At 34.2% G+C, this 20,056-nt stretch overlaps 5 protein-coding genes across 6 annotated transcripts; all 5 read right to left on the bottom strand.

Moving 5' to 3' along the window:
* Nucleotides 1-562: 562 nt before the first annotated feature.
* LOC106336271 (BTB/POZ domain-containing protein At2g46260-like) lies at nt 563-3,092 on the bottom strand. Its single transcript, XM_013775056.1, has 6 exons — nt 2,673-3,092; nt 2,487-2,600; nt 2,278-2,414; nt 2,139-2,202; nt 1,629-1,908; nt 563-1,548 (listed from the first exon to the last, which is right to left on the bottom strand). Exons 1-6 carry the CDS (start codon nt 2,890-2,892, stop codon nt 732-734), a joined length of 1,632 nt encoding a protein of 543 aa, XP_013630510.1. The 5' UTR covers nt 2,893-3,092; the 3' UTR covers nt 563-731.
* Nucleotides 3,093-6,343: 3,251 nt separating this feature from the next.
* On the bottom strand, nt 6,344-8,580 carry LOC106332446 (protein ABIL1-like). Of its 2 annotated transcripts, none has more exons than XM_013770904.1 (9): nt 8,310-8,580; nt 7,899-7,981; nt 7,660-7,810; nt 7,478-7,577; nt 7,305-7,400; nt 7,122-7,206; nt 6,984-7,036; nt 6,801-6,910; nt 6,344-6,687 (listed from the first exon to the last, which is right to left on the bottom strand). In XM_013770904.1, exons 1-9 carry the CDS (start codon nt 8,400-8,402, stop codon nt 6,535-6,537), a joined length of 924 nt encoding a protein of 307 aa, XP_013626358.1. In that variant the 5' UTR covers nt 8,403-8,580; the 3' UTR covers nt 6,344-6,534. The 2 variants fall into 2 exon arrangements, with proteins under 2 accessions (XP_013626358.1, XP_013626359.1); XM_013770905.1 differs by having other exon boundaries at nt 7,122-7,170.
* Nucleotides 8,581-8,952: 372 nt separating this feature from the next.
* Nucleotides 8,953-10,113, bottom strand: LOC106331561. Its single transcript, XM_013769941.1, has 2 exons — nt 9,665-10,113; nt 8,953-9,566 (listed from the first exon to the last, which is right to left on the bottom strand). Exons 1-2 carry the CDS (start codon nt 9,973-9,975, stop codon nt 9,152-9,154), a joined length of 726 nt encoding a protein of 241 aa, XP_013625395.1. The 5' UTR covers nt 9,976-10,113; the 3' UTR covers nt 8,953-9,151.
* A 2,059-nt stretch (nt 10,114-12,172) lies between these two features.
* LOC106333643 (desiccation-related protein At2g46140-like) lies at nt 12,173-13,238 on the bottom strand. Its single transcript, XM_013772065.1, has 2 exons — nt 12,944-13,238; nt 12,173-12,560 (listed from the first exon to the last, which is right to left on the bottom strand). Exons 1-2 carry the CDS (start codon nt 13,192-13,194, stop codon nt 12,311-12,313), a joined length of 501 nt encoding a protein of 166 aa, XP_013627519.1. The 5' UTR covers nt 13,195-13,238; the 3' UTR covers nt 12,173-12,310.
* Nucleotides 13,239-14,706: 1,468 nt separating this feature from the next.
* LOC106332000 (39S ribosomal protein L46, mitochondrial-like) lies at nt 14,707-16,350 on the bottom strand. The gene is made up of 6 exons (XM_013770448.1): nt 16,087-16,350; nt 15,896-15,961; nt 15,597-15,671; nt 15,394-15,523; nt 15,186-15,311; nt 14,707-15,094 (listed from the first exon to the last, which is right to left on the bottom strand). The coding sequence occupies exons 1-6, from the start codon at nt 16,263-16,265 to the stop codon at nt 14,951-14,953; spliced, it is 720 nt and encodes a 239-aa protein (XP_013625902.1). The 5' UTR covers nt 16,266-16,350; the 3' UTR covers nt 14,707-14,950.
* Nucleotides 16,351-20,056: the final 3,706 nt, after the last annotated feature.

Below are 20,056 nucleotides of genomic sequence, written 5' to 3'. Positions count from 1 at the left end.
TCTTTCTACCCGTGATTTTAAGTAATTTATTTTTCATTCAGAGTGATAATGTCTCAAATAAAGATTTTTTATTTCAATAGAAACATTTTTATGAAGTTTTTAAGTTAATTAAAGTAAAACTACTTTATTAATTTTGTATAGTTAATTTTTCATTCTAGATATACAAAACTGATAGCGGTTTGTTCTTCTCAATATGTTTTTTGATTGAATATGACAAAATAGTTTATACACCATGGAATGTAGTGGTACACTAGAATGCATTACCAGATGCATATCTATAGGTTACAAAAGTGGAGTTTGTCGACGAAATCAATTTGGTCAATCTTTCTGTTGTTGTTACTCAAAGTCTAAATCTTCAAATTACTTTCCTATAACTAATTATGTTGATTAATAATTGTTTTGAAATTCTATATGTACTCAATATATATAATAAAAATATATAATAAAGAAAAAAATTACAATCTTAAGTCCTAATCTCAGATACTGACGGACAATTTATATTTTCAGTTAACTAAAGGCTCAAAATCTAGGACTAGTAGGTTGAAAATAGTTGATACGTGTAGATAGAAAAAGTTAAATTCCATTCAAATTTACAGCGTTCGTACTCTATTGAAAACCTTGCATTTTTGCTTCTCCCTAGACAAATTACACAACACACTCATGGTTAGAGCTGCTACATCAAGAGATAATGCAGCTTATATATGGAGAAAGAGGAGAGGGAAACTGATCAGTTAAGTTCTGTTGATGGTGAGCTCAGCGCGGAGATGGAGAACGCCATTGATGAAGTACTGACTGTCCTCTGCGATAAACGAAGTCCAAGGAATCGCAAAAAGGTTTCTATAACCAACCGCTTTCCCACCGGTGAACGTGTAGTTTCCTTTGTATTTGCTCGAGTAATCCTGCGAAGGTTTCTGTCTAGCTGCGAACTCATAGTCCACACCGAAACTCACAGCTCCTTTCTCTTGCATCCCAAGGAAAAGACCAAAGCAGTGAAACGAGCTTTGCTGGTCCATGTTGCAGTGCGCCGAGAGGAAGAAGCCCTGACCTCCTAAGTGAAAAGCCTGAGAATAAACTCTTCCCGAAGGGAACAGTCCTGCGCATTCCTCTCGCTTCAAGTCTAGGTACACTACACATTGCGGACGAGGAAGCTCGAATTCCACAACTTTTACGGGTCTGTATTTGTAAGCCCTCTCTATGAAACGGCGGTTCGTGGAGTCTGATCCTTCAGCGGATAGAATGCGTTGCCTATGCGGGGCTTCTGCTTTGAAGAAGAGCGCTTCTAGAACCTGCTTTGATGCTACTTCATGCTCAAAGTCACTGCACGTTAGTACCTTTTTGAGTTTTCTGCACGTCATGTATGGGAAGCGGATGCAGAGCGCAAGGCGTGAACCGAGAATCTCTCTACGGTCTTCCAATGAACTGTACTGTCCCCTTGCCCATTTCAACACAAAATCATAAACAGCGTCCTCAGAAGCAATTTGGAGATCATCGCTCGATAGTATCGCCTCTATTCCAGCCAACGGCAAGGCCATAACCTCTTCTTGAAACCTGTACAAGAATGGTAACACATGAATATCTCATCTAGTAGTTACAAGACTCGATTACATGCATTTGGAGTCTGTGCTCACTTGGTAATATCCTTGTAACGCGAGGCAAGGAACTGCTTGGCCGCGTCAGTTAGAGGTTGGACCGCTTCAGCCATTAAAACAGTGGAGGGAAGGTCGAGATAGAGCAAAGCGGAATCAGGGGTCATAGGCATGTTGCGGAGAAGTCTGCTGCAGTACCTCATGCATGAAGCAACCTCAAACTTGTCAGCAGCCATAAGCACATCTAATAAAGCAGGTGCTGTTGTGACAGTTAGAGAGCTGCTATAAATAAAGTTTAAAAGCTCCATCAAAGCACCTTCCTCTGCCAAAACACACAAAAACAGCGCATGAAAAATCAACAATGTGAGATCTCTTAACACTAACCACGTTTCATGAATACAAAATAACACATGTGAAAACCAAAATCAGTAACTGAGTTAATATCAAAGGAACAAAATAATCAAAAAATAATAAGAAAGCTAGCTAGGAGAGAATCGGAGGCAGCAAGGCGAGATAAACAAAAGCATAACTGCAGACATGAAATTGCGGTACCTTGTGCACTAATTCTAAGGGTAACATGTCTTTGTTCTGATTCCCTCATGCCATTGGAGAACAGCTACGACAAGAAGCAAAAGACAATGTTATCCTATGTATGAGCAAACAATAAGGATACAGAAAGGATTAAAGATACCTTGTAGAAAAAGGGGCTTTTAGCAGCCAAGATAGGAGAACTAATATGAAGTTCCTTAACATTAACAACAGCGGAATGGTCCATTCCCCAGTTTGGTTCACTAGACGCATCATCATCCTCATCATCATCACCACCACCTGTTTTACACAAAGCTAAAACATTTTAGAGCCGAAAACACTCTGTAAGATTGAGAATGCTCTCTCAAGTACCTGATAGAGCCTCTTCCACCATTGCCTCTCCTTCTTCGTCACCACCAGGACAATCATCCATATCAGGTTGGTTGTTGTCGGTTATAATCTGCTCTTCAGGACACGCCACAATGTCTGAAACCAACCGTAACAAAACTATTCAATCGATTTCATATTTCTTCATAAAGGTGAAAACTTTTTAGGTACCCTTATTTTTATCATCTCTTGTCCTCTTGCGATGGCGAGCCCAATCGGCGATACTCGTGCAGCAACCTTCACCCAGGATCTCGATTCGGAGCAAGCGGTCGGAGAAGTTGCTGTCGTTGAAAGCGAAGCCGAAATCAGCGCCGGGTGACGAGTCGCGGCGAGACAAAATGGAATCCATGTCCGTCGACGTCTTAGGGTCAAATAGATCCGAACCTCTCATCTTCCTTTTTCCAAACCACCCTCTCTATCCGGCGAATACCCAGCAGATGAATCTGGAGAAAGGGGTCGAATTCGGAATTTGATTTTCGAGGAACAAACCCTAGAAATGCTTTTTCTTTTCTTTTTTTAATTTCAAAAGTTTCGAGAGGTGAGAGAGAGAGAGAGAGCTAGCTGGTCCAAGTTGGAAACAGAACGTTGAATGGCTATGCTTACAGGTCGGTTACCAATGAATTAGATGAAAGGCTAATTAAAGAAAACGGAGTTGCTTTCTGTTTCTGTTCGTTTATTAGACCATATCCCATGTACTAATCTAATCTATTAATTTAGAGTCTTAATTTTTATCTACTATACACAAGTCATAGTTAGACCATTAATTACTAATTTAACAAATAAACCTAAATGTACTCTTATATGGTTATATTATATACGATATTTTTCTAATAAAAAGTAAAATGAAACTAAACAATTATACACTCCTAATAAAAAAGCCAAAAATTAATTTAGTATTTAATTCTTATTAATTAGATGCCAACAAAACTAACAATCACTTGGGCATTATTATTATATCTAACTAATCTAACCAAACAATAACGTTAATCACGAAAATCGTTTTCGTTTGCCAATATCTTCTTTCGCTATTATTCTCATGTATTTGCTCATTCTTATTACCTGGTCAAATATACTAATTTAATTAAAAATAATAAGATAACAAAAATATTATTAATAGTAATCTGAAGAGCAATATACAACGTGAAAGACAAAGAAAGTAATGATTACATTTTTGTATTAAATGTTAGATCTTTTGAAATTTGGTAGAAGAATTATTTGAGACTTAACTGGATCATTTGTTGCTTATGGGACAAACAAAATAAATTAAGAGTTAGAAAAACTAACCAAAACCGGCAAAACAATCAAAATCGGTAAGAAGTAAAATTAGACAATTCATTTGTAATTGATTTAGATGAGCATACCATTGACCAGTGAGATTTGATAATACCCAAACCAAATTATGTTACTCCATTGTTTTGTGATTTTTGATATGGTAGTCGACGTTTGATCTCATTCTTTTTATTAAACCCAAACTATTTTTTTTACAACAATAAAACTAAACTATGGTATATGCTTTACCAAACCTAAACTATTAATAAGAGTGTGATTGGTGACCAGAGGAATGAGATGGAACATTCAATTTCTTATGGTTCCCATAAAAATACACCATTCATAAGAAATTAATTTTTCTTTTCTATCATTTCTTTTTTTGTAGAGAATAATAAAGTAAAATTATTCTTCATTATTTTCGAGGAAGAACAATCATTCTTACTCATTCTTTTAATTTTATTTTTTTTCATTTTTTTTTATTTGTTCCGAGTGTTTCTCAAATAATCACCAGTCAAACCTTTTAAACGAGACATTGTCAACAAGAAATATGAGACAATATCTGCACTAGCATCACACGAACCCCGAATAAATTAATGTATACTGCTGACAAAAAAATTAATGTATACAAAAAACTATTTATTTACATTTTTACTATACAAAAATAGTCGGATATAAATAAAAAGAAACAAAGTTTATCTTCGTTTTAACGCGGGTTGTATTCTAGTTTCCTTTAAAATAGAAATTTCTATTATAGAGGTGAAAATGCTCTAATATATGCTTTTATAATAGAATTTCTCTATTTAAAAAAAAAACATAGAATAAAGTTATTTTTTGCCTCTATATTTAGAGATGAAAATAACATATCTCTATATTTTCCTTTATAAATAGAGGATCTCTATTGTAAAAGTATACATTGGAGCATTTTCACTTCTATAATAAAATTTTTCTATTTTAAGAAAAAATATAAAGATAGAAATAGAGGTGGTTGGAGATGATCTTAGTGGCCCATTTAGATTAGTAGTATTGGTTCATGGATTTTATAAAATTTTAGGATTTTGCCAAATCTTCCCTTATTAATGGATAAAGTATTTATAAAAGGTTTTATAAATCCTCTCTTATTGGAAATAGCATTTACAAAAACCTTATTAAATCACTATTTATTAAAAAATATGGATTTCATCGATAAGATTCATAAAAAAATATTTTAAATTAATAAAAAGTATCATTTACTCATCAAATTCATTAGAAAATAATATCACGTAAAGAAATGGAATTTAAAAAAGAAATGTCACTCACACATATTAAAAAAATATTTAGTTTTTCATATTTTCTAAATAAAAACATCATTATCCATACATATAACCATACTTCAACCAATAGAAAAATGAACTGAAAAATAAAGTTAATAAATCTATTCTATTAAAACAGCAGTGTGACCCATTGATAACAAGTTATGTCCAATTGATTTTTTTTTATAACTGTATCTACTTTAATTAAATCAATAACACGTTCTCTTTGTATAATAAGCAGTTACGTTTTCTTCCAACACAAAGAAAGAGTTTTTGTCGGTTTATGATTTTAAAATTGGCCATGGGCCTCGATTTTGTTTTTAAAATCAACTGATTTGTTCCATTTGGTCTGATTGCAAGGAGCCATATAAATTTATATTGCTTTCTTAACCACATCTAGGTTTATGGCTAATTTAATTTTAATAGAAGAAGACTAATAATATTGATTATTAAACAAAATTGCAATTATACTCGATTATTATCTATTATATTAAAACATAAATATAACCAATTGATAAAAAGTTATGTCCAACTAAAAAAACTAATTTTTATATAGCTGCACAAATTATATAACTTCATCTAAATGAATATATTTTAAAGTCAGGGATAACCACTTTAAGTCATGTTTTAAAGAACTATGTATATGGCAACAAAAATTTATAAAAATATATTTTTTTTTTTTTTTGTTATTGGGTGTTTAAATAAAAATTATTTTTTTGATTTTAACCTTTTATTTGATTAATATAACACATTATTTTATATAATTATGTATAGCATTAGTTATTGACATAATATAATAATTATTCCTCATAATTATAATAAAATTTGATATATTTTTTTCAAAAAATATTATCACACTACAACAGCATAGCTTACATCTCCGCCAAAAAATTAGATTTATTCGACTAGACATTTTTCTTTCAAATTTTAATTATTTTACACATACATTAAGTTTATCAATTAACAAAGCATTTGATGTTAAAAATAGGATTTAATAGGGTTTAAGTGAAATTTTAATAGAAATAAATATTCATATAAATGAAACTCATTTAGTATAACGGGTTTTAAATAGGTTATTCGATTAAAAAATATTTATTAAATGTAATTTTACTTAAAGTTAGTGAAGGTCTTATTAAAATTAAAATTTTCAAAAATAACTAAAACAAAAAATATACGGGTCAAAATCTAGTTATACATTGAAATGCTAAAAGAGACATTTATTTTGAAATTTTGAGGGAGTAGAAATCATTATAGTGCCTTTTGCACTTCAAACCCTTGCTTGAAAACACATTTATTCTTGATTAATCTTACCCAGTTTTGTTATTCATGGACCATAATCAATTAATCATGTCTTATTTGACTTCGTACACTGATGTTGGAACTAAGATCAACTACATGAAAAGAGACGAACGTGTTGTAAAAATAAAAGAAGGGTAGGATGATGATATTGGAAATTTCCTTCTCAGTTTGGTGTTTCACGAGACGTAACCAGCTTTGAGCTTTGGAGTTTTCGGTTTAACGAAGAACGCAGACATAACACTTTTGGTCCGTACAGGGGCTTGAATGATCTCTCCTCGTGGGTTGTCATGTGACTTGTGTGCCGTCGTAAGTTTGGGAACTTCCACAGCCTGAGGAACAACAACAAACTTGTCTCATCAGGACAATGAGCTTATAATCATTTGACCCATCTTACTAATCTAATCCATACCAAATATTCAATGTGTAGTCTCTACGATTTTACCTTATGGGCAACGCCGTATGTCTGCCTTGTGATGGTGGATGTTGCAGGAACACCTGAGACCTGAGAACCTCCGACAAAAGGCTTCTTGTTTATTATGTTTTCTTCATCACCTGCAAGAGTCTCAATGTATCATCAAAATGGTCCAAATCTATTAGCTCAGAATAAATGCTATGTTTCTCGTACCTGAAAGATGGAACACTCCAGATGTCTTTACAAAAGCTTTTGAATCTTTCGAGCTGCCACAATAGGTATGTGACCTTTAGTTGTTTAGTGACCAAGAACGTGTGTAACAAGTACTAAGACTGCTTTTCGTGGGCTCACCTTGATGCAACAGTGGTTGTTCCTTTTAGGGTAGACTTTGTCTCTGATCCTAAATGCCAGGAGAGTGATTTCGATGAAGGGGCATCTAAGTTAGTCAAAACCAAACCATTATTTAAACAGTTCAATTTTTCACTACAACTAGTATATCAATCAAGCTCCAAGATGAGGAGGAGGACATTGCACCTGAAGGTTGAAGACGGGATATATCTACTTGATAATGATTCTGTCTTGTGTCTGTGCGTCTGAGAGGACTAAAGTGTACCCGCTTGTTAACAGAATCTAACAAGAGCCAAAAAGAAGAAGGAATCAGATTTTACTAGTAACCCCAATCAAAAGAAATCTTAGAAAACTCTTACTGGGTAGTGTGTAGTGCTTGTGATGCACTGGGATAACTGCTAATAGCTGTTGCTGTCTAAGACCTTCTTTGTCTATATATGTCCGGCTTGTTAGCAGTTGCTGACAAAATGAACACAAACCTTTAAGAGAGAGAGAGAATGTCTAGATCAGTAGAGAAGTGTGTTATGACAAGTCTTGTTACCTGGCTAACACAAGAAGCTCTCAACTGCATAGTTGATATGTCTGAGCTTTGGTGATCAAAGAGATCAGTAAGCTTGGAAGCAACAGTTCCAAGGTGATCAACAGCATTAACCAGAGCCTTTACAGTGTAGTCCTTTAAATTGTCCAGTACCCTTAACAGAAACAGAGCAGATACATGAGAACAACCATCATTCAAAGCTGTTACTAGCTGTATAAACTATAAAGGAGAATATTACATACATTTGCTTTTGTTCGCTATGAAGATAAGACTTTTCACAGTAATCAGCAGCCGAGTAAAGCTGAGGCCTCAAGTTCTTGAGCTCCTGTTACATAAAAATTTAAAGTGTGACAAGTTAACATGAACCAATCAATGGTAGATCAAAAAGTCAAAATTATTAGTCAACCATTATTTTGATCCCAAAATGACACAGATACAAAATCTTAAAGAAGTGTTATAACACTAACCGACAATCATCTGATCTCGGTCCCATCTATAACTTACACACTTAATCCACATAATTACGGTCTTACAGACAAGAACACTAAGTTACTTTTTACCATGGACCCCAAAGTCTATAGCATATACAACTAGGATAGATCATGGATCTCGCTCAAAACCATATCAATGTGAGGAAATATATAACAAGTAACCTGTAACGCCTTAACGAAGCTCTTGCTGCGTTCCATAGAAACCTCTTCAAAGGTCATTGCTGGATCATCCGTCACCAAAGCTTCTTCTTTCATTTTAGCTTCTTTTTTTCTCTCTCTCTCTCTCACTCTCTTCTCTTCCCTATCACTGTATCAATGTTTGTTCGGATGTGTGATGTGAGGTTAGACTCTCTGGTGAGAGACTGCTAAGCTATAACTTGAGAAAGAAAGAGAGAGAAGAAGAAGACGCAAGGTGAGTGAAGTAGAGGTGATTCCAAATGGCATTTTTCCATTTTGAGTGAGTACAAACGAATATTAGAAAACGACTTCGGGAAAGACGCACTATGTCTTTTATTTAAATAAAATTTTCAGATTAATTAATGAACTAATAGTAAATTAAATTAATATTTTTGTCTACTATACATTAAAAAAAATTCGATCTGTAGTTCTATAAATATAGTACTATTGTAGTAGATATGCAAGAGAAATGTTCACATGTCTGGTATATGTTTTTAATGTGGTAGTTAACATCATATAGCACATTAAATATTTACGGTGAGATTCCATGCACGATTTTTAAAATTTTAATTAACCACAATTTAAACCGGATGTGGATCTAGTTAATCCAGAGATCCACAAGTGTAGATTAGCTAACCAAATGGACCTGCCACTTTACACGTACGATTCAAGTGTATTGGTGGTCATAACCCAACCTACAAATTACATATCGAACAGGCTTGTCTTGGTTATAAACAAAAACGCTTTTATTGGTTTTATTTCACTTTCATCCCATAGCTTCTCATTACTCTCTATATCTATAAACCACACAAAAAGGACTATGTACACTAGTATGTTTCCGAAGATGATGATGATGAGTCTTTAAACTCAAAATAGGTCGGCTTGGGTGTGGAAGGGCAGCTAATGGCTTCAACAAGGTCTTGAACACTGAGCAATTGAAACTTTGGAGGCGAGTTAATAGCGATGTTATCGACTTTGTGTACATAAATCTTGCCATTCTTATCGAATTTATACTCGGAAGTGCCATCAAAACGACCACGAGTCTCCCAGGGACCACGAGGAACTCCGTGAACAGTCCATCGAATCATGAGAGTGTTATCTGTGGGTTGCCAAATACTAACAATGTCTAGGCAGAGTGCTCTGAAGAAGATCCTTCCAAGGAAACGTAACCACCAGAACATGGATTTGTAGTTATCAATTCCCATAAAGGTGTTAATGGGATCTCGAAACACAATATCATCCCTGTGAAGAATTAGACAAGAATAGAGCTATATAATCAAGAACTAAGGACAGACCAATCAGTAGGATACAAAACACGACCGAGATCAATCAATGGGAACCTGTAAATGTGGAAGTTGGGGTCTTTGAGGAACAAGGAAGGAAGCTCCTCTCTGAGACACTGAACGGCGTGGCCCTTATTCACGTAGTAGCTCTCTTTATCCTCCTCCTCCTCATCATGTCTGCTAATCTTGCAGTCTTCTTTAGCCGGAGCTGAGAATTTCGCGTATAGTCTCGATTCCTGAATCTTGAAACTAGACGAATCTCTCGCGGAAACAGTAACCTTCCTCCTCGTAAACGCATGGCTCACACTCGAATTCGAATCGGAGAAGATTCGTGTGGGTATATCCGGCGATCGGACAAGGAACGCCATCGAATTGAAGACGGCAGCGATGTTTTCAGTTGTCAAAATATCTATCTAGGAGAGGGATGTTGTGTGCTTCGAGGAGGATTGAGATTTGAGACGAAGACGACAAGTCGCGACGCGATGATAGATCATATATAGGTCCTCGTCACACAAAAAATCTCTTTAAAGGATAATTAATAAAAAGCTCCTTTTATCTATGGATGACGATTAATCAGACTTCTAATCTATCTTCAACGATAAAGACCCGATCCGATATTATTTCTGGTAATTGAAAATCATATGCCGGTCCGTTTATGGTTAGGGATTCAAGTTTATCAATAAATGGAATCAAATCCGAGTCCTAGACAAGGATAAAGTTTGGAGTTTGTTTGTTTTTCCTCGATATTTAGACAAGATTTTAATGTTGGTCATCTCGTACAAAAGTATCTTCCTTTTGTTTTATACATCCGGATTCATGGACACTTGGTACTGCTGTAGCCCGAAGCCTAGTGGATCATAAAATGGTTCACCTTACACCATCGATTTGTATAATCAACTTTTTTATATTCAATATTTTTAGTCAAGTCAAATTGAATTATTTCACCAAAAACAATTGGATTCTACCTTACTAATGATCAAAGTAAAATGTTTAACTTTCCTTTTATATAACAATATTCATGTACACTTGTTGCGGCAATAGCCCCAAACCAATGATGATCATAAATTGGTTCCCCTCAGAATCATCGATTTGTGTAATCAATATTTTCGTCAATTCAATTATTTCACCATAAAGCAATGGATTTTACATTAATACAGTACATGTTCAACTTTCCACCAGGTAGGCCAAGTTTCTGCTGAAACTTGGCAGATATGGGGAAGATGATTGTTGAGCTATTCAATAGAAAAAATGAATCACAACTGCCCATCTGCCCCTAATTGATTTTGCATTGGGAAATCTTTCGTACAAAGCGCATTTGTTAGCGCTAAGCCGATACACACAATCCCTGCTTTTCTCTACATAACATATTTAACAAAAAAAAAAACTCAAATCAAACTATACACCAAGAACTCGCGACAATCCGATAACAGATCACCAATGATCTCTTGGAGAGATTCAATCTACGAAGGGTAAATAAAATTGTTAGAGAAGCCTCATTCCATGAGTATACACGCTTCCCTGCTGGGTCCTTCGCTTTTCACTCGATCAATTAAAAACATTCTCCAAAATTTAATCGGAAACATAATTGAAATCTGGAATAGAAATCACAGATTCCAGGCAATCTCCGATAGTGAATATACGAAGGTAAACTTGGCTTGAATACGCATTGATTAAAGCGTTTCACCCATAGGTCCCTCGTTATTATAACTAAAAATTCGAAATGCTCAGCGAATACGAACCATAATATAAATCGGATTTCATCTCGCGAGAACGATATTCGCCCCACACGATCTCAAATTAAACCTTTTCCGATATTAACTCTTCATTGCATCCCTAGACACATATAGATAATTCACACCATAACCAAAGCACAGAAAAAAAAAAAAAAAGACAGATCTAACTCGAATAATAAACAAAGAAACGTAGAAACGGCGGGGAAGAATAGCGATTAGGCCTCTCTATAAGAGCTGTGGAAGTTAAATGATCTTTAGATCGAGTTTTTATAGAGCGTGATTTAGGGCTTATGCGACGTATTTTTGGATTGCGCTTATAGTTATGGTCTTGACTTTTTATTTTGAAAGCCCATATTCGTGCAATGATCAGTATGATTGAGGTCCATGAACTGATTGGGCCGTCTTTTCAACTGAATGTCCCGACCACGAAATTGTTTGCTAAGCCCTCCTTCCGACACTAGTATCTACCGATGCGATGACATTGATTCTCGTCTCTTTAGATCAAATTCTGGTGACAAGTGACAACGTAGAAAAATATACTCATATGTCCAACCCCGAGATCTAAGACAGCTCACATCTTCTTCTGGTCAGTCAGTATATTTGTTCTCTGATCATAATTATTTCGTTTATTAGTATTTCTTTAATATACTCATGAACCATCAACCAAAGTTAACATTTAACAACTAAAAAGTATCCTCAGGAATCTAATGTTAAATGATTCATTCAGTTGTCGATTTTCGAACTGTTGATCTTCAAAGTCAGGTATTATTGCATTTTCTAGTTTTATTGTATGCATGGAATTATAATCATAATCACACCATTCAAACATACATAGTCAACAAATACGAAATATCCTTAACAATTCAATAACAAAAAAAGGAAATCCTGAAATAAAATATCCGATCGCCTATGCTTATGGGTCGAACCTTATTGAAGATTAGATTATAATTAAGACAAACCATAGTTGAAATTAAAAGAAGTCGCGAAGGGAAGGGAGCTTGATCTCACCCTGAGTAGAAACAGGAATGGTAATGTCACCAACAACAGGAATATCGAAGGTTAGTCCAATGTCGAGTTGATAGTCAATGTCCCAGTCCGAGCCAATGTCCTTCATCAGACTAACCGCTATGCTATAAGCCACCTTAACCGGTACGTCCAAAACCGTTGTCTTGTTCCCAACCAACGAACCCGGGTCCGGTATTGTACCCGACGCTATCGTCCTACCCAACCACAAAAATTATTAATTAGCATGATGAACCTACACATGACGCGTGCGTAACGTCCCACAACAAATTACTGGTATGTTCATGTTACAATCTAAGCTATTTATTATGTAATATACAAACTTGAGACGATATTTTCGAGAACATGCGGTATATTAGTATTATGTTTTACATGTGTAAGATACTAAGGTATAAACGTTATGGACTCAATTCAATATCCATATATGTCTGATATCATCAATGAATAGATGCAAATGCACTTGGATAACTAAACTATTATAAATATGAATTGGTACGTATTACGCTAGATCATGTATATCAAAGGGTTCATAAATAATTGTAACAAAAAAAAAAGAGAGAAAAAGGTCAGAAGAGGAAACCTTGTGGCGCTCTTGAGGACGTAAGAGATCTGGCAAATAGGGATCGTCTGAGAGTAAGGATTCTTGACGGAGACCTTGGCGTGATAGTCTACACCTTGACGTGTCACGCCTTTGAAATCGACGTTGTCTACGGCGGCTTCAGGAGTCGGAACATTCGCTAGCTTCTCTGCAAAGAAACCTTTGGCTTTGTCCAACAAACCTGAAATCATCGACCCATTTTCTTCTACCTCCTTTTGCTCCGTTGATGCCATTCTCTCTTCTTCTCTTTTTTTGATGTTTCGATTTGTTATTTTGAAATGATCAGATCTCTCTTATATTTTTTTCTCTCGCTAATCCATATTTGTTGGTTAAGTAGTTTGTGGCTTACACTACAGCAAGACTTTTTCGTCTCTTTTTTTTTTTATCGTGCCTATTTTAAGGATACTGGTTACAAAACAAAGATCATCACTCACTATGGGCCATTAGATTATATACTCCATAAACCATATTTTATAAAATGTGAAGGAAAAAAAAAATATATGGCTTTTGACTAGTAAGTGGTAACGTTGCATGCAAATGAGAGAGATGCTGTCTGAAGGAAAACAAGTAACTTCAATCAAACGAACTAATATTCAACCCGAAACCAAATGCGGTTTTATTCGGTCACAGACAATGTTGCGTTTATAACCATTTCATTTTGTGATTCAGATTACAGTTGATTTTTTTTGTTGTTGGTTATACCGATTAAACTTATTTTATAATCAAATTGAATTTGAGACTATGAACATATTGACGAGTATGAATGATTAGTAGGCTGTTATTCGATGCATTGTACGCACGATATATTATTATGTAAAGATAGAGAGAGGAACTGCATTTGGTGTTTAGGGTTTGCATTAAGCCCCACAATGCTCCTTTTCTTTTCCAGCCTCTGAACTTATTTTTTTCACGTTAAGCATGTATTGTGTCGCATCTATAGTAGTTCCGTTTGGGAATCTTGACGGAATTGAGAAGAACACTTGCCGAATAAATAAACGTGACAATATTCATGAGAGAGGTTGCCTAGTGTGATGTGTATCCGAGATGAATTTTAAGTATAAATAGATTGAGAAGCCAACTACATTCAACTACGTACTTCCTGAGTTCCGATCAACTGCCACAAGTCAACATAGGGTACCCATTCGGGTTCGGTTCGGATCTAATTGGATTTCGGGTTCAAAGATTTCAGTCTCATTCGGGTATTTCTAAATTTCGGTTCGGGTTCGGTTCAGATCTTTGCGGGTTCGGTTCGGGTTTGGATAACCCATTTAAATTATTTTAAAAATTTTAATATTTATTATATGCTTAAAATTTTTCAAAATCTATAAAACAAAATAATATATTACATATAAATTTGTATAATATATGTCAAAATACCTAAAATTAACATATAAATTGGTTTGATTTGAATATTTGGATAGAAAATCAATAGATATTTTAAGCATTTTGGTGTTTTGAATATATTTTAGCTATTTTAGACATTTCCTTTTGACTATTTATGTATATTTTCAAGTATTTTAGACAACTTAAAAATATCTTATATATTTTTGGATGTTTGTAATATATAGTAAATCTAAAAATAAGTAATATATTTAGGTATATAAATATATTTCGGTTACATTTAGGTACCCGAGATACTTCGGTTTGGGTCGGATCCGGTTTTTTAGATACCAAAATTTTGAACAGTTTGGATATTTAATCAATTTGGGTTCGGATTTGGTACTACTTTTTCGGATCGGATTCGGTTCTTCGGATCCGGGTTTTTTGCCCAGCCCTAAGTCAACATAAAAAAAAAACCTAATGTGACCTCACACACCACATGTGCGTGACTACAAAACAAGAAACATCGTTTGGTCTTAGTTATAACAAAGACCTTCACACACGATATATAATGTCTTAAAAAGTTTTTCTATCTTCCTCAGGAGAACTAGAAGGAAAAGAGAAAAGAAAAAAGGAGTTTTATTTTGTGCTGTGACTCAGTGACTCTTCTCAGCTAATTATCATCTTGTTGAAGAACTCAGCTTGCTCAGGGAGGAACTCCAAAAGCTCATCTTTGGTAACCCACACAAAATCCTCGCAGTTACTTATGTTGTACTTGGACGCTGCTACTACACTGCATTTGAAGAAGAACCTCTACACCCGAAGAAAAGATGATTCAAAAGAATCAGTCAAATTAAGTAACCGATTGCTTCTTTGTTTATCTCAGAGGATCTTTGTTGTTTACCTTGTAAGATGGCAAATCAGGTGTTTCTTCAGTAGGTTGAATAGCCATGTGAGCCATTGGAGCATTTCCAACAAAGTATGTGTGAGTCAGGTCTCCTAACACTGACTTCAAAGCAGATTCAGCACACTGCAAATACCAAATTACACATAAGAACGAAACTGATGGCGTTATGGATTGATAACAGAGGGAGATAAACCATCATCATCACCTTGCGAAGAGTTGGCTCAGAATCATACACTTTCTCAGGGAAATGCCAGACAGGTTCGTCACTAGTAGCTCCAAAAGGCTTGCCGAAGATGAGAAGATACAACTTTTTGTCAAGAGCTCTGTATAATGACCTATTAATAATTGCAAGCCAGTAAGCGAAAGAGAAGACAAGTAGATGTGTCTTTAATTAAAGGTGAAGCTTACTTCCTATCGTTATTCTTGTCAGCCTCAGTGATTCTGGGAGCAGGTACATAGTCCATTTGATATTCACCCTTGGCTCTGTTATTCACAGATGAATTGGAATTTTTCATTACACTTTGAGCAACTCATAACAGAACCAGAGATGATAGTTCTAACAGAAGCTACAAGATAAAACGCCTATCTACAGTTCTTTGCCATTGTTATAAAAGTTTGGAAATTTATGAAAGAATTTAATAGAGATGACATGAAAACGTTGACTAGATGTATGCATTCGGACACATGTAAAAGGAATGTAGTTTAACCTGTTCTTAGCAATGTCCAAGAACTCATCTGGGTATCTACGGCGAAACTGCTGTTGCCAATTGAATCTGCAACAGAAATAAATTTATAAAAATAAAATAAAAAAAAAGAGTGCAAATAAGACCACCTCTCCTAACACACATAAATATCGAAATTGAGCTGTAATAAGATGAACATAAAAAGGAGGCTTTACTTGAACTCCTGAAAGGCGTAGACAGCAGGATCTGGTTTGGGAATCACAACGCGTAATCTCTCGAAAAGCACCGAAGCTACGATCTTTTCGGAGGAGGAGCTCGTGCAATACCCTCCTCCAAGCCTCCTGCTCTCCCAGAGAGGCCTTCTTAGTAACTGCTGAGATCTCAATCTCTGCATTTCTCTCTAATCTCAAATGACCAAACAAAAGAAAGAGAGAAGAGAACGCCGGCTTGAGGGTTTTTCTTCTCCCTTCTTGGTTTACTGAAACACAATCCGGTTTGCTATATAATAACAAAAAAAAATATTTAAAAACGTTTGCTCCGTTGCCGGATCTCGTACCCGGGTCTCTCGGGTGAGAACCGAGTATCCTGACCAGCTAGACTACAACTAAATTTTATTATTTATGATATATAACTATGACTTCATGGCTTATAACATGCTTATTTGTTCCTTTGATTTGTGAATAGGCTAAACATTCTTGTGTAACTCACATCACCATGGAAGCTCTAATCAATATGCTACCTGGAGGAAGAAGCTGAAGATGTTCATGCAAGGTTTACTTTTTGTCACTTCTCCGACCCAGAAGGATGTACCTTTTTTTTAGGCTGAGGTCATGAGACAACGATGATAACATGCATTTTTATGTGTCATGTTTATTTGTAATAGTTACAGAATCACGTATTAGTATCGGACGTTGTTTCCTCTTTTGAATTTAATTAGTTTCATTTTCATCTGTTAGTTGTTAGTCCAATCGAGTTAGAATTAGTAGTTCTTGCCAATTAAGAATTGAGGGTCGTGAACTAATAATAGATTTTATGAATAAATGTTCGTAGATCTCAGGCTTGGAGTCCTTAACTTTCGACGTCATGTCAATGCGTTTTTTGACTCCTGCTGAGTGAAAATGTAATTTTTCTGTACTAATGGGGGTGATGCATTTTTTTGTTTACGTACGTATAGAAGATTTTATTTATTTTTTGAATTTTATGGATTTATCCTAAACGGAAAGTTGATGGTAGAAGTCAATGAGGGAGTAGTAATTAATTTCAAAAGTAAAGCAAACAATAAATTAAAGATTTTTTAAATATTCATGACAGAAGAATTGTAAAATCAGCTTTGTCTTTAAAAAGCAAAGTAAACAATGACATTTTTTTTAATTATCTATGAACAATGTAATCGACAAATTTCTCAACTCTGATGAAGTAATAACAATTCTTGCATAGATGATTTATGTTTTGGAGGTCGTAACTTCTCGGAGGTTTGAGTCTGGCCATGTTCTTTAGATATATGTCTTCCGGCTGAATAGGATAGACACTGAGTGTTTTTTTAATTTACTCCAGCAACGATCGGATGTAGGTAGTGTGTGTTCCCAGTCTAGGGTATCTAGGAACTTTTTTCCTTCTTTGATTTTTCCTGTGCACAGAAGTAATAAACCACAAAGATACGTATCCTTGTTGTTTTTTCCATTTGCAGAATTGCATAGGTGATTGAGTGCTTCGTCCGATCTTTAATACCAAAACGACAAAAAATGCCATTATTCTCCAAACGAAAAAAGTAAGGAAACTCAGTTACTATTGTTTGGTTCAGTTCAATGACAATACACTTACAATTAATTTAGAATGACCAGTAGTTAGCTAACTATTTTTTGGCATTATTTATCTTTCTATTCATTTGACAACCATGTGCCGGCTTAAATGTAAGAATGTTACAAAGAGACCATAAAACTTACTGGCCCAAATATTTAAGGATGTCCTTCTACTATTGAGGAAAATGTAATATGATATAGGAATAGAAAATGTAATATGATATAGGATTAGTGATGCCCTGCAAGTGCAATGAGTATGCCAAAAAGTATGTTAAGAAAAACTTGATATTATCTTTTGTAAATACCCTTTTGTTAGTGTGAGTAGCTCGGTAGGTATCTGTTCTCTAAATTTGATCATCTTCTCGTAATGAAAAGCATGTACTCCTCAAGTTGAAAACTATGTCTTTATTAACTGATCTTGATTCAAATTACATGAAAGAAAAACAGAGTAGACACAGTATTGGACCTTACTGGATCTAAACCGAACTTGGAACATAGGAGCACATAAGTGGGTAGTAACAGCCTTCCCCTAGCTCCACTTATTCTTGTAGCATCCTTCCTCTCCAATTATGCAAGCTGTGTTGCTTACTCTCTCTCCAATTATGTGTAAACTGCTATCGTAATTTTAGGCTTGGCATTTGTTGTTCTAAAATGTCGGTCAGGTTTTTTGTTTAGTTTTATTACTTATCTGATGGTTTTTGGCCTTTTTACAAAGTGGTGAAATGTTTCCAGGAAAATGAAAAAATGACATTGATCAGATGTGAAATTTAGCTATCATTTGGGTTGATAATTTATATGTTAGGTAACTATATTTTTGTTCTAATGGTGTTTGTGAATTTTTCTTTTTTTTTTGGAATAAAGCATGAGAAATTTTTTTTATTTGTAAACGAAAACGGATGGGCTAATAGTTGTGCAATTTAAATCAGAACTTAAGAAAATGGGTTTTATGAAATTCACAAATTTTATGTTGTTGGGGGTTTCACATTATTGTCGTGAGTGTTGTTACGTAACATAAGAATTGTATGACTTACGCCAACATTGATCATATGTTGCTTTGTCTCCGTTGAAGTTTGTCCAAGTATATATTTTCAAAACTTCTATGTTTTTTTCATAACATGGTTGCGCCATAAAGTACATGGCATTGAAATAAAAACACCTTCCACAGCTGATTAGATATGAAAAAGCCTCAAGTCGGTGTTTCTTTTTGGAAATACTTTTGTATATTTTTTATATATTGACCTTGGGCCGTTACCGGCTAAGAGAATTCTTATTTCTAAATAGATGTATCATGTGATTGATGCAAGTGAATGGTGGTCGGTCATATGTTAATGTAATGTGGAAAACAATATAATAAATTGACTTCTCTCTTTTTATTCTTATTAATTTTTCTATTCATTCTTCAATTTTATGTACTGAGTTTTATCATATTTATTTTAAATTAAACTGTTACTTTTTCACTAAAATTTCCACTAAATTCATGGTATATTATAGAGTTTAATCTATTTTTTATTTTGCTAGCTATTCAAACTGATTTAGTTTAAAAAATTATGTTTTGATTATTTATTAATCATTAATTATGTTTGATCTAGTTATGTTTTTGATCGTTTATTTTATTAATAATTTTCTAAATTGGAAATTGGAACCAAAAAAAAATCTTTAAGTTCACATTTTTATTTTTGTTAGCTTAAATTTAATGAAACACGATATATATCGTAAATGTCTTCTCTTGTCTTTAACAATGTTTTTATTTTAATTTTTTAACCAAATATTGAAATCGTATTGTCTTTGGCTAATCCACTATATTTTAACTTCTAGAACTTTATATTATTTTGTTTTAATCGGGGAAAGCTATAAATTTTTCTAAATTGGAAATTGGAACCAAAAAAAAATCTTTAAGTTCACATTTTTATTTTTGTTAGCTTAAATTTAATGAAACACGATATATATCGTAAATGTCTTGTCTTGTCTTTAACAATGTTTTTATTTAAATTTTTTAACCAAATATTGAAATCGTATTGTCTTTGGCTAATCCACTATATTTTAACTTCTAGAACTTTATTTTATTTAGTTTTAATCGGGGAAAGCTATAAACATATTTTACTAAATATCTTTATACTACTGAGTTTTAATTTATATTTTAAACGTTATTTAGAACCAAAATTCATGACAAAATTCGCTAAACCTTAAAACACACCGGACACAATCTGTTTTTAAAAGTAACATATGCCTTTCGAAGTTAAGTTTTTAAGACTATGGTTTCTGAACTTAATTGGGTACAAAACTAAACAATTCTGAAAATAATTGTTCATATTTATGTATTATTTTAAATTAGTATCTATATAACAAAATTATTGAATTTTTACATTTTACTCTCCAACAACGTTTT

This window comes from Brassica oleracea, chromosome C3 (assembly GCF_000695525.1).
Source record: "Brassica oleracea var. oleracea cultivar TO1000 chromosome C3, BOL, whole genome shotgun sequence".
Lineage (NCBI taxonomy): Eukaryota > Viridiplantae > Streptophyta > Magnoliopsida > Brassicales > Brassicaceae > Brassica > Brassica oleracea.
This window is presented reverse-complemented; position numbering and strand designations above follow the sequence as displayed.

Coding starts and splice junctions, on each gene's coding strand:
- LOC106336271 (XM_013775056.1), bottom strand. CDS start 2,892: ATGAGAGGTTCGGATCTATTTGACCCTAAGACGTCGACGGACATGGAT. Junction 2,601..2,672: donor AAGAGATGATAAAAATAAGG/GTACCTAAAAAG, acceptor GGTTGGTTTCAG/ACATTGTGGCGTGTCCTGAA. Junction 2,415..2,486: donor GGTGGAAGAGGCTCTATCAG/GTACTTGAGAGA, acceptor TGTGTAAAACAG/GTGGTGGTGATGATGATGAG.
- LOC106332446 (XM_013770904.1), bottom strand. CDS start 8,402: ATGAAAGAAGAAGCTTTGGTGACGGATGATCCAGCAATGACCTTTGAA. Junction 7,207..7,304: donor ATCCCGTCTTCAACCTTCAG/GTGCAATGTCCT, acceptor TGACTAACTTAG/ATGCCCCTTCATCGAAATCA. Junction 6,911..6,983: donor TGGAGTGTTCCATCTTTCAG/GTACGAGAAACA, acceptor AGACTCTTGCAG/GTGATGAAGAAAACATAATA.
- LOC106331561 (XM_013769941.1), bottom strand. CDS start 9,975: ATGGCGTTCCTTGTCCGATCGCCGGATATACCCACACGAATCTTCTCC. Junction 9,567..9,664: donor CCCAACTTCCACATTTACAG/GTTCCCATTGAT, acceptor AATTCTTCACAG/GGATGATATTGTGTTTCGAG.
- LOC106333643 (XM_013772065.1), bottom strand. CDS start 13,194: ATGGCATCAACGGAGCAAAAGGAGGTAGAAGAAAATGGGTCGATGATT. Junction 12,561..12,943: donor GTCCTCAAGAGCGCCACAAG/GTTTCCTCTTCT, acceptor GTGGTTGGGTAG/GACGATAGCGTCGGGTACAA.
- LOC106332000 (XM_013770448.1), bottom strand. CDS start 16,265: ATGCAGAGATTGAGATCTCAGCAGTTACTAAGAAGGCCTCTCTGGGAG. Junction 15,672..15,895: donor TTGGACATTGCTAAGAACAG/GTTAAACTACAT, acceptor TGTGAATAACAG/AGCCAAGGGTGAATATCAAA. Junction 15,095..15,185: donor CTGATTTGCCATCTTACAAG/GTAAACAACAAA, acceptor CTTCGGGTGTAG/AGGTTCTTCTTCAAATGCAG.